Source organism: Chrysemys picta, chromosome 17, assembly GCF_011386835.1.
Source record: "Chrysemys picta bellii isolate R12L10 chromosome 17, ASM1138683v2, whole genome shotgun sequence".
Taxonomy (NCBI): Eukaryota; Metazoa; Chordata; order Testudines; family Emydidae; genus Chrysemys; species Chrysemys picta.
This window is the reverse complement of record NC_088807.1, coordinates 5,894,118-5,906,662: the sequence shown is the minus strand read 5'-3', so window position 1 is coordinate 5,906,662 and position 12,545 is coordinate 5,894,118. Positions and strand designations below refer to the sequence as shown.

The 12,545-nt window shown below is 62.9% G+C and overlaps 1 protein-coding gene across 6 annotated transcripts; it reads left to right on the top strand.

Moving 5' to 3' along the window:
• Window positions 1-302: 302 nt before the first annotated feature.
• On the top strand, window positions 303-12,033 carry DMWD (DM1 locus, WD repeat containing). 6 transcript variants are annotated; one of them, XR_010593492.1, is made up of 6 exons: window positions 335-788; window positions 3,617-3,835; window positions 4,710-5,975; window positions 7,750-7,931; window positions 8,333-8,819; window positions 10,391-12,033. XR_010593492.1 is itself a non-coding variant. In XM_065571506.1 (5 exons), the coding sequence occupies exons 1-5, from the start codon at window positions 311-313 to the stop codon at window positions 10,436-10,438; spliced, it is 1,743 nt and encodes a 580-aa protein (XP_065427578.1). In that variant the 5' UTR covers window positions 303-310; the 3' UTR covers window positions 10,439-12,033. The 6 variants fall into 6 exon arrangements, 4 of the variants coding, with proteins under 4 accessions (XP_065427578.1, XP_065427577.1, XP_065427575.1 ...); XM_065571506.1 differs by lacking the exons at window positions 7,750-7,931; window positions 8,333-8,819 and having other exon boundaries at window positions 303-501; window positions 774-788; window positions 3,613-3,835; XM_065571505.1 differs by lacking the exons at window positions 7,750-7,931; window positions 8,333-8,819 and having other exon boundaries at window positions 303-501; window positions 771-788; window positions 3,613-3,835.
• Window positions 12,034-12,545: the final 512 nt, after the last annotated feature.

Sequence of the window (12,545 nt, the reverse complement as noted above, 5' to 3'; positions counted from 1 at the left end):
GTAGGTGGGGGTGAGTGGCAGCTGGTGGGACGTGAGGGAGGGTGGATGAGGGATTAGGGAGGGGCAGGGAGGGTGGGTGGGGCCTGTCGGGGGTGAGGAATGGGGGAGGGGCAGTGGGGGGGGTGAGGGATGGGGGGGCAGTAGGTGTGGCCTGGGGAGGAGGCAGTGGGGGGGGATGAGGGGGGGGCTGGTGGAGTCTGGGGGGAGGTTGCCAAGGGGCGGAGCTTAGGGAGGGGGCGGAGCCCGGTCGGGGGTCGCTAAGGGGTGGAGTCTGGCGGAAGGCCGCTGGGGGCGGAGCCTAGGGAGGATCATGGCAGGGGCGGAGCCCGTGTACGGTTGCTACGGGCCCCGTCCGCGTTGCTACGGCCCCGCTTCCGGGGGCGGGGTCAGAGGTGGCTTCCGGCGGGAAGATGGCGGCGGCGGTCGCGGCTCCGGACGGGCCCCCCCCGCTGCTCCCCGAGCTGAAGAGCCAGTTCCGGACCCGCGAAGGCTCCTACCGGCTCCTGGCGCCGCCGGGGCCCGAGCCCCGCAGCCGGGGGGGCCCCGCCGCGCCGCCCCCCGGGGGCCCCTCCCCGCCCGGGCCCCCGGCCGCGCCCCCGCCCGGCCCCGCCGCGCTGCCCCCGGTGCGGCTCTCGCTGGTGCGGCTGCTGCTGCCCGAGGGGCCGGGGCCCGAGCCCGCCGAGCCGGGCGAGCCCGCCGAGCGCAGCCGCCTCTGCTGCAACCTGGGCCGGGAGCTCTTCTTCTACTCGGGCTGCGGGCCGGGCCCCGGCGGCCGCGCCAGCCGGCGGGTGAGGGGGGGGGGCGCGGTGTTAACGGGGGGTTGGGGGGCAGGACGGGAGCACCCCCATGGGCAGGGTACGGGGGGGACGGGGAAGTGGGGGGAAGGGAGGACCCGGGGGAGGGTGGATGAGGGGGTAACGGGGTGTTGGGGGGCAGGACGGGAGCACCCCCATGGGCAGGGTATGGGGGGGCGGGGAAGGAGGGGCCTGGGGAAGTGGGGGGGAAGGGAGGACCAGGGGGAGGGGGTAACGGGGGGTTGGGGGGCAGTGGGGTTATGCCCAGAGCAGAGGGGGCTGGGAAGCGATCTCTTGGCGGGTGGAAGAAGGGGTCAAGGAGAGGGAGGGGCAGGGGAGGAAGCGGATGCCAGGGGGACCTGGGGGTGGGTGGGTGGGTGGGGAACAGGTACAAGGATTGGGGGAGCAATTAGGTCACGGGGTGCAGGCAAGTTGGGGGGATCTGAGAGGCCTGAGGTGAGCAAGTCGGTAATGGGGAGAGTGGGGGGGGGTTGGTAACTCGGGCTGGAATCAGCAAATCCCCAGGGAAGGGAGTCGGTTCCCTCCAGAAGTGAGAGCCGCAGGGACCCCCGAAGTGAAGAGGGAATCTGGAAGGGGGACCTTGAGGCTGGAGGGAAACCCCTGAGAAAGAGGAGCGGGATGGAACCAGGAATCCTGAGGAGGGTTGGGGGGGGTCGGGAGGTCCTTCCCCGGGGAAGGCGAGGGGGATAAGCTCCTGCAGAAGAGCAGTTGGGAGTTGTGGGGTCGGCTTCCAGCCAGCGGGAAGCGCCTCCACTGCGGGGGTGCTTGGAGGCCCCAGTGCTCGTGCGCTGTGAGGGATGCAGGCAGAAAGAGTTTAGGACAGAGTGAGCTGTTTAGCTCCAGTGAAGGCCAAACATGGCAGCCACAGGCATCTGTCCTGTTCGCTTTGGGCCTCCGCCCCATGCTGTTGCTTTCAAACAGCTGCACAAACAAGCTACACAATCAACCCCTGCCGAATTCTGTGTTGGTGCTGGGTGCCAGGCAGCCGAACCGTGCTGGGTCCCGCTTCGCTGCTCTGCAGTCCCCCCCGTTGCCACAAGATTTAGCAGTGGTGATATTCTTGCGGTGATTCTTTCTACTGCGCTTCTCTGACATACGCTCCAGTGCAAATATTTGTGCAGCAGCAATTGGGATGCAAACTGCAGGCGGGGGTGGGGGAGGTGCTGACTTTAGACCTCTGAGCTTTTAGTTGACCGTAAGGGTGTTGGAGATGTGAGGGAACTGCGCCCGTTCCCAGAGAGATCTTGGCGGTTGGGGCCAGACTGTGGTATCAGTTACTGAGCCTGACCAATTGTCGGAGAAAAACTGCTTCCCCACAATCAAAGTACGTTCAATGATGCAGCATCCTTGTGGGTGTTTGCAGCGTGTGTTAATGGGCGGTCTCCAGCTGCTCACACAGGACGGTGGGCGAGCATGGTGCTTCAGACAGACAAGATGACTGTACACCTGAATTTAGCATCTTAGCTGAAATTGGGAGCACTGAGGTTCTCGATCTATCCCTAGGGCAACTGAGGGAGGCTGTGTGGAGACTGGCACTTACATGGCTGGCGCTCTTCCACGTCAGAGCCCTCGCTGTGCCAGTTCTCTCTCGGTTCTCCCGGGAGAGGGGAAGGGAAAGCAGAGCTGCTTGAAAGGGGAAAGGTTTGGCCTTCTTTAAAAGGCTTGTTTGGGATCTTGTGTGGGTTGAAGAGGGTGCCGGGAAGTGTTGTGGAGAGGCCTTCTGGGGGTTAGATGTAATTGGGGTCCTCTCTAGGGGTTGTGTAAGCAGTTAGGCAACTGTTCGAATCTTTACTGCAATGTGATAACATCACTGGAGATGCAGATGGAAATGGCGTGAGAGCAATTGGCCGCTTAAGGCAGACTGAACGGCTGACTGGGAAGGGGACGTGTGTTAAAGTTAGGCAAAGCTGGTCGTAATCCCTGTCGCAGGCACGTCAAAAGTGGTCATGATTGGGCAGGAAAGCGGGGTCTAGTGCTTAGAGCAGGAAGAAGCCGAGAATTGGGATTCCTGGGTTCCATCCCCCAGCTCTGGGAGGGGAGAGGGGCCTAGTGGTTAGAGCAGGAAGGGGCTGAGCGTTGGGATTTCTGGGTTCTGTTACTGGCTCTGTCACTTCTTGACACTGAGAAAAATCACTTCCCTTCTTTGCCTGAATTTCCTCATCTGTAAAATCAGCCGGATGGTACTGACCCGGGAGGTAGTGGCTGGGCCTCAGTAAACAATGTCTGTCCACCCTCTGAGTCCCTTGGCAGTAGGGCGCTGCAGGAGGGAGGGGATTAGCTGTCCTGAACGGTTATTGATTTCAGTTGCTTCCCTGGGGGATCCTACCCTGAACAAGAGCAACAGCGATATCCCCTGTTCCTGCCAGCACCTCGCAGCGTGTTCTCCATGCAGTGTGCTGGATCCTGTATGGTTCAGGGTCCCAGTTGCTCTCTAGATCACGGATTCTCAACCTTTTTCTTTCTGAGGCCCTCTTCCCCCCCTCCCCCCCCAGCCCAACATGCTATAAAAACTCCACAGCCCACCTATGCCACAACAACTTTTTCTGCATATAAAAGTCCGGGCTGCCGTTAGGGGGTAGCAAAGCTAAGTTGCTGAGGCTTCAGGTGGCGGGGCTCAGAGCCCAGGGCTTCAGCTTTCTGTTCTGGGCCCCAGTGAGTCTAAGGCTGGCCCTGCTTGGTGGATCCCCTAAAATCTGCTAGCGGTCCCCCAGGTGGCCCCGAACCCCTGCTCGAGATCCACTCCTGCAAAGCGTGTAGGGTTACGGGGGGGATGTAACTGACATTTCCTCTTTCAAAGCCAGCGGCTTCTCACCCCTCCTGGTGTTGTTGAATTCCAGTCCCTCGATCTGAACAAGCCCATCGACAAGCGCATCTACAAAGGCACGCAGCCCACCTGCCATGACTTCAACCAGTTCACGGCCGCCACTGACAGCATTTCGCTGCTGGTGGGCTTCTCCGCCGGCCAGGTCCAGTACCTGGATCTCATCAAGAAGGACACCAGCAAGTTGTTCAATGAGGAGGTGAGATCCCCGCTGCTAACGAGCCTTTTGCTCCCTCATTAACCCGGGCAGGATTTCATTCAGCCCCCCCGGAGCCGATGGGTCTTGTGACTCCCCACCATCCTGTTCAGAGCCCCGCTGTGCTAGTCTCCAGATTGGCCGCTAGGGGACGCCAGACAGCAGTGCAAGGTTTCCCACGCTCCTGGCACCATGTCACATTTCACAAGCTAAGCAGGGTCTGGCTGGGCCAGAGTTTGGGGGAGGCTCTGTTAGGCAGTTCTCTTCCCTCTGATTGGTTACTGAGCCCTGTGTGTTTCTAGGGGTCACCGGGCGCTCATGGGGAGCCTGTCATTATAAACCATCCTCTGAGGGCGTTAACGTTCTGTCCGTTACCTGAAATAACCCCGGTAGCAGCAGCGACCAGAGCGGGACTTCACAGCTGCTCTTGTTTGCATGGGTGATGTACTTTGCTGTGGGGGTTTGTGCCTGACTCTCAGCTAGCAAAACACTCCCCTGCTGCGGCCTGGGCCTGCTAAAGGCTTCCTGCCGTAGCTGTTTCTTTTTTAGCTGCAGGGGTTTTCAAACGAGGCTGCGGTTTGCGCGGGGAAGGGTTAATGGTGAGGCAGAGGGCTGGGAGCAGGCTACAGGCCCTGGAGGTTCCTGGTTCAGGTCCAGCCCAGTGTGGGACGCAGTTGCCATCTGTCCCTTGGTCTGTATGCAACAAGTTGGGGGAGTTCTCAGTCTAGGGCCCAGCAGGCCACGGCACAAGCCACTGTCCCAACCAGCCCCAGTGGAACAGTCAAGGACTGGACCAGCCCCAGACCTGAATTCCCCTCTCTGCCCTGGGGAAGGTCTTCTCAGTCTGATCCCTGCTCTCTGTTTCCCATTGCCCCAGCGGCTCATCGACAAGACGAAGGTGACCTACCTGAAGTGGATCCCGGAGACAGAGAGCCTCTTCCTGGCCTCCCACGCCAGTGGGCACCTGTACCTGTACAACGTGGAGCACCCTTGTGGCTCCACCTCACCCCAGTACACCCTCCTCAAGCAGGGCGAGGGCTTTGCCGTCTACGCCTGCAAGAGCAAAAGCGCCCGCAACCCGCTGGTGAAGTGGGCGGTGGGCGAGGGGGCCCTCAACGAGTTCGCCTTCTCGCCCGACGGCCGCTACCTGGCCTGCGTCAGCCAGGACGGCTGCCTCCGCGTCTTCCACTTCGACTCCATGCTGCTGCAGGGCATGATGAAGAGCTACTTCGGGGGGCTGCTGTGCGTCTGCTGGAGCCCCGACGGGCGCTACATCGTCACCGGCGGCGAGGACGACCTGGTGACTGTCTGGTCCTTTGCCGAGGGCCGGGTCATCGCCAGGGGGCACGGGCACAAGTCCTGGGTCAACGCGGTGGCCTTCGACCCCTACACCAGCAGCGTGGAGGAGGAGGAGCCGCCGGAGCTGAGCGGCAGCGACGAGGAGCCCCAGGAGCCAGCCCACTTTGGCCGGGTGCGGACTAGCAGCACTCTGTCCCGCCTCTCCAAGCACAGCGCCAAGAGCTCCCCCTCGGTGACCTACCGCTTCGGCTCGGCCGGGCAGGACACTCAGTTCTGCCTGTGGGACCTGACGGAGGACGTGCTGTACCCCCACCACCCGCTCTCCCGGGCCCGGACTCTCACCAACACCTTCAGCACCGGCATCCCCTCCTCGGTGAGCGGTGGGAGCAACCTGGCTGGGGAGCCGGGGGGCAGCAGCGGCGGGTCCATCCTGCCCCGCTCGCTCTCGCGCTCCAACAGCCTGCCCCACCCGGCCGTCACCGGTGCCGCCAAGAGCCACGTGACGGACAGCGCCGTGCCCTTCAGCATCGGCAAGTTCGCCACGCTCACCCTGCAGGAGCGCCGGGACAAGACCGCTGAGAAGGAGCACAAGCGCTACCACAGCCTGGGCAACATCAGCAAGAGCAACGACAAGCTCAACGGGGCGCCCCGGAGCAAGCTGGACACGGCCAAGGTCCTGGGCACGGCCCTCTGCCCCCGCATCAACGAAGTGCCCCTGCTGGAGCCCCTGGTCTGCAAGAAGATCGCCCACGAGCGGCTGACGGTGCTGCTCTTCCTGGAGGACTGCATCATCACCGCCTGCCAGGAGGGGCTCATCTGCACCTGGGCCAGGCCCGGCAAAGCCGTAAGTACAGCTGCCGGGGATTGCAGGGCTGCCCTGGGAAGTGGGAGGCCTGCACGTACTGATCCCAGAGCGGCCAAGGCTTCTGCTTCCCCTCTGTCAGGCTCCTCCAAAGCCACTGGAGCCCTGCAGCCCGTGGGGAATGGCTGGGGGACCACCCAGGGGCAGCGCTCTGAGCAGAGGTGGGGCATAGGGGAGGGAAGTGGGAAAGGCTGTTGTACTCAGGAGGGCATTTGGCGCAGCAGCTAAGAAATTAGGGAGTGGGGTCGGGACCCCTGGGGTCTAGTCCCGGCTCTGGGACGGGAGCGGGGACCGGACGTCACTGCGGGGAGGGGCCAGGTGTCAGGACCCCTGGGGTCTAGTCCCGGCTCCCGAGCGGGGACCGGCAGTCTCTGCTGGGAGGGACCAGGTGTCGGGACCCCTGGGGTCTAGTCCCGGGTCAGGAGGGGAGCGGGGACCGGCAGTCTCTGCTGGGAGGGACCAGGTGTCGGGACCCCTGGGGTCTAGTCCCGGCTCTGGGAGGTGAGTGGGGACTGGCTACTGGAACAGGGACTGAGCATCTGGCTCTAGCTATTCACTGCCCCAAACTTTTTCACCCAGAGCGCGGCTGGCTGCTGCTACAGGCCGAGTGCCTAGACATAAACCTCTGCCAACGGGCCAGCTCGGCCCCCCAGCTCGAACTCTGCTCTCCACCCCTCCACTCTGCCCTTCCCGACGGTACCCAGTGAGGTGGGGACGCTGCACACGGGGCAGCAGGAAGCTGTCTGAGCGTGTCCTCACTAGGGGAATAGTCATATTTAGGACTGGCTTATGGCCACCAGCTACGCCGGGGCTGGACTCGCCTATGCTGCCCAGACCACCCCGGATGCTGCTCCCCCGGCCTTCATCCAGGGGATTCTGTTGGGCACGTCCCCTGCACGGGGCCCAGTCATCTTCCAGACAGACCGAGTGAGCAAGTGGATTTTAGAGCTCTTAGCAAAATCAGCTGTTAGCAAGTCTCAGACTTAGCTCTAGGGATGCTGCAGCTCCGGGTGACTCCTGTCTCTGCCGCTGACTTGCTGGTTTGGTTTCCAACCCTGGGTGCAAATCACTTCATCTGCCTCTGGATTGACTCTGTTTTGGAGTGCTGGGTGCCACCCGCTTTGAGACCCTCTGTCCAAAGGCTCTCCAGCCGTGGGGCGCTGGGAGAGACTTTTGGCTTCCACTTCTCTCACCTTCAGCCCTCCCGCTCGCTGCTGCTTTCCTCCATGCCCTGTTCTATCAGAGCAGTGACGCCCCCTCTGCGTGTGTCTTGGGGTCTGGAGGACATCGGCAGACACAGCTCTCTGCAAATCGAGCCCCGGCAGGGCTGTGATTTCACTCGTGCTTGGCAGGGATCTTTTGATGAGGGAGCAGGGGGGCGGGGTGACGAGCTTCATGACTTTTCGGGTGCAGGTTTCTGAGATCTGCCGCATGTCGCCCTAGCCCCATCACCAATCGACTTCCCTGCCTCACCTATGCCAGCTCCCCTGGGTTGGCTGGCTTTTTGCCTATCACCTAGCTCTGCAGCTAACACTGGTCAGTTTCCCTCTGTGTCTAGTCAGTTTCGCTTCCTGCTTTTCTTGCATGCCAACAAGTGGGGCCCTCTGCCTTCCCCAGCCTGCTGGGGAAGGTCCTACCCCCCCATTCTCAGGTGTAATATGAACCTCCCTCTTCTGCAGTCTTCTCAGGCCTTTCTGTGCGTCAGGCAGTGCCCCCTCCGTGGTGCCAACTCTCGCCATATCTCCTCTTTTCATAGATTCTGAGGCCACAAGGGACCAGCGCTGTCATCTAGCCTGACCTCCTGTGTAACACAGGCCGTAGGAGCATTAGCTCCTGCGGGAGCTAGAGCAGGTCTGTTAGTCCTGATTTAAAACCGCTCTTAAAGCCCCGGCTGCCGGCGTCTCCTGGTGACCTGAGAATCACATTTCAAAAACAAAAGTAAGTTTCTCACCCTTGTGGTTGGGAAGAAAAAGTTGCAACCGTGAAGCAGGGGACCCCCAAAGGCTCAGACACCAGGAGGCTAATGACCCCTCCCCCCCCTCCGATTATTTAAAAAAATCTCACGAGTTTGAAGCGAATCTTGTGATTTTGGGGAGGCAGGTTCCTGATTTCTGAGCACCTGGGGTTAACTTGGCCCTTCCCTGTCTCCCCAGTTGGAGAGGCACATCTCCGCCCTTCCCCCCACCCTTTAAGTGCTGCCTTGGAGCACAGAGGTGTGAAATCGGGGATGCCTACAGCGCTCATCCTCGAGCTGCCATTGGGGTGCTCCCCCCCCTTCACACACTTTGTGCTGCTTGCTCTGAGCCGATCCATGCAATATCCCCTCTCTTGCATCCCAGGCTGTCGGGCCTGAGACAAACCATCCTCGCAGCCCTCCCGCTGCCCCCTGCAGCCGATTTCAGGAGCGGCCCCGAGACGCGGCTAGTCCAGAACCAACCAGGTCCCGGGCGTGGGAGAGAAGCAGAGACCAATGGGGGGGCGTGCCTTTGGGTACGTCCGGACTGCAGCTGGCAGTGAGCCTCCCAGCCCGGACTGACACTCGCGCCGTGTGGAGGTTGCAGCCCCGGCGGAGACTCAGGCCCTCCCGACCTCCTGGCCGGCCCAAATCACTGCCGGAGCCGCAGCCTGCGCAGTGCTGGGCGTGAGCCCGCTAGCTCCAGTCGTGTGGAAGTCAGCCTGGCGTAGCGTGTTCCCCTCTGGGTCCTGCTGCTGGTGTGGGAGGGGCTGCCCCTTTCCACCCATCTCCATGGCGGTTGTAGCCTGCGAGCGAAGGGTTCACACACCAGGCTGCTGGCCCGTCACCAGCTTTGCCACGAAACAGGACCGGTGAGTGATGCGCTTAAAACCCAGCAGGACCCGCCTGTGCGGCCCAGCTCTGCCCGCTGTAAGTGAGGGCATCGGGGCTGCGTGATCCCAGGGGCACCCGGCCCCTCAGCTGCCCTTCTTGAAGTTCTTAAGCAGTTCCTTGTCATCCCCCAGCCCGAGCCTTGGGACCCACCCCCCCCCCCCCCGGAGCCTGGCGCCCTGTGTCCAGGAGACAGTCGCCGGCTCTGAATCAGGCAGGCGGGGGGTGTCGTGTGGACTCCCATTAGCGCTCTGAATCCCATGGGCTGCAGCCGCTTCTCTCTGGAGCCGCCTGGCCCCTCGGTGCTGTGGGGTCGTTGGCTTCTCCCCACATCTTGTGCCAACAGGAGCCTGTGGCTAGAAAGCTTTGGGTGCGCAGGGCAGCCTGGGGGACTGAGCCCCCTTAGCAGGATGGGGAGGGGGGCTGGTGAGCCCTGCCCTGGGAATACAACAAGGGCTTCACAGCTGCCAACTCAGCCCTGATTTCACCCAGATGCCACAGCTGCTGGCGCGTCCGCTGCCTCCCCGGTAGAGGCGCTTCCAGTGGCTTTGGGGTGTCTGGGACCGGAGGGGGGGGCTTTGCCTTCCAGAGGCAAAGCTCTTCTGCTGGACGTTTCCATCCAGCCCCACACCTCGTAGCGCCCCACCCCCCTGCGGCCGGCCGGTCCCTAGCTGTGCCGGGACTCCAGATGGGCTCGCGAACTAAGGCAAGCAATGGGAGCTGATACGCGTCGCCAGCCCTGACAGCTGCTCCGGGGCTCGGCGAGGGGAGCGGGGCTCTCTCGGTCCCACCTGTCGTCTCCAGCAACGGAGGTTCTGCCCCCTGCGTCAGGGCCGCGCTGCTGCCTGCACGGCCCCCGCCGCCTTCGATGGATACACCCCTGGATGGGGGCTCTGGGTTTTGCTGCTGGGTGCCTGTGCCTCAGTTTCCCCACCTGTGCAGTGGGGCTAATGACACTGACCTTCATAAAGCTCTTTGAGGTGGATGTTCGGAGGGGGAGGGGCAGCATTGTGCCGGGTGCTGTGTAGACCCAGACAGAGATCGGGGTGTGTGTGTGTACAGGGGGGTTCTGTGGGGTGCAGGGACAGACAGTCCCCACCCCAAAGAGCTCACAGCTGGAACAAACAAAGTTTGTTCACCTGGCCACCGCCCCCACGTTGGAGGGTGGGGGGAAGGGGAGCGGGTCTGTGATGGGCTGGGCTGGCAGATGTCTGCTCTTCTGGGCCAGGAATCAGGCACAGGGACCGGGCCCCTCTGGCTCTGGCCGCTGCAAAAAGGTTGGGCCCAGATCCTCCAGGGTGGTTTGGTGCCTAGTTGCCGTTAGTCTGGGTGGAGTTTGGGACCTCGATCCCTTTGCCGGGCTGGGCCCTGGTCCGTGCCCAGGTTTCAGTCCCTGGCGACAGGGCATCGGCCTGGAGTCCTGGGACTGGGGAGGTGCAAAGTCCTGACTTGTGGGGCTGGGTTTGCCCCCTTTGTGGCCTTTCGTCCCTGTCTGTTGTTGTGGGGTGTGTCTGTCCCCCCCTGTTCTAACCATCTTCCCCTTCCCTTTCAGACCCTCACCTCTCAGAACGGCAGCTCGCCCAGCGGCACTGTGGTATAACCCGGGGAGCGCCCGCCCCCGACTCGGTGCCAGCTTGGCTGCCTGGCACTGCCCAGACTCCGGGCCCTCGTTATTTAACGCTAATTGACACTGTGTGACCAGACGCTTCCCATGGTTGTGAGCCGCTAACAGAGGTTTAATATATAGATCCCCGTCTACAGAGCACAGGCCCCTCCGCTGGCCCGGCCCACCCCCTCCCTTAACGTATTAATAGCCCCCTGTTTAAAGCTTTGTGGAACTTCAGCCCTGGAGTGATGGGAGCAGAGCCGGTCTCCCCAAAGCCCTCACTTTGCACAACAGCCTGGAGTGCTGGAGCTGCCCAGGGCTGCGGGGGGGCGGGGGTGTGTGCTTTCTGCTGCCTCAGTTTCCCCAGAACACTCTGGAGTGGTCAGAAGGGCCCCTACAGGCCGGCACTACCTGCTCTTCCTCTCCCAAGGCACGCCCACCCTGGAGCATACACAGTCCTGGAGACCTGGTACCCTGCCCCCACGTGGCCACAAGCTACCGCCGGCGTCCCTGGCACCATGTGCCGCTCTCCCAGATCCCTTGCGGGCAAGCTGGGCTTTGCCCTGAGCCAGCCCTCGCTCTGGTGGCTGAGGTGAGGGGAGCCTGCCTGTCTGTCTGTCTGTCTGTCCTCACCCCGCAGGGCTTCTGCGCCGGCTGCTACTACTGATCCCTGGGCCCCGAGGCGGCAGGGCTGAGTGGAAAGGTGCCCAGAGGGCAGCAGGTTGGCAAATGTCGCCTCCTCCCCTCCGTGTGAGTGACCTCCAAAGAGCTGGAGAAACTCCCAGGCTGCTGTGCCAACACCCTGCGTTGTACCCGCTCTGGGCATCTGCGCTGTGCCGGGGCAGAGCGGGGAGCCGGCCTCCCCACGGGCAAGGGCACTGCCACGCACCTTGACTCTCGCTGGCCTCCCTGGAGCTGGGGGTGCTCACGGCGCTGCCTGGCTACGACTAGCCCCCTGACTCTAAAGCCTTGGCCCCGAGCTCCAGCTGGGGTTGCCTGTGTGCTCTGCTGAGTTCCTGTCCCCAGGAATGGCCCCCCTGGGCTCATGTAGAATCACGGGGGGGGGGGGGGGAACGTTGTGGGGACTCCCCGCTGTGGGAAGGCTGGGAGGAGATGCACCTTTCGCTGGGCCGGGCCTGGGGAACTCCCCACCACTGAAGCAGGTGACCCCGACCCCCCCGGGAGCTGAACCAAACACCCTGTGAATCTGTGCGGCTTGGCTTGTCCTCGCCCCTGCTCGCCGTACACCCAGCCTGGGCACTGGGAGAGCCTGGGCAGCACAAAGAACAGTATTAGCTTTGGTGTGTCCCCCCCCATGGCCACTCACCTGCGCCCTGCAGCCCCCTCCCCCACTGGCAGCCCTCTGGGGCTCTGTGCGGGCACCGTGTGGCCCTACTACTGCTGGCCCTGGGGCGCCTGCCCACTGGATGCCCCCCAGCAGCTGATGCCCCTTGTCCCCCCCCACGTGGGAGGCAGGGCCCGCAGGGAGTGGGACCCCTCTGCCGCCTGTTCCCCTTGTGGCTGAATGTCTAAGTTATGGAGCTGCGGTTCTGCAAGTTCTTATTTATACTAAAGAAACAATTTTCACAGCACTGCCCCCTGCCTCCGCTCTGTCTGCGCCTGCAGCTGTGACTGCGCTGCCCATGGGGCTAGGACAGGGCCAGGGCCAGCCCCAGCTCCTCTCGTGGTACCAAGGCGGGGCCGGCTGGGCCCAGCTGACCACCTGGCTATGTAAAATAATTCCCTTTGTAAGCCAGGTGCCAACCAGGAGCAGGGCCCCTTGGGCTGGATACTAAACAGACACAGTGACTGAGATCAGGGCCCCGTCGAGCTGGGCGCTGGCCAGACACACAGTGACCGAGATCAGGGCCCCGTCAGGCCAGGCGCTGCCCAGACACACAGCAATCGAGATCAGGGCCCCGTCAGGCCGGGCGCTGCCCAGACACAGTGATCGAGATCAGGGCCCCGTCAGGCCGGGCGCTGCCCAGACACACAGTGACCGAGATCAGGGCCGCGTCAGGCCGGGCGCTGCCCAGACACACAGTGACCGAGATCAGGGCCCCGTCAGGCCGGGCACCACACAGCAACCAAGACCGGGCCC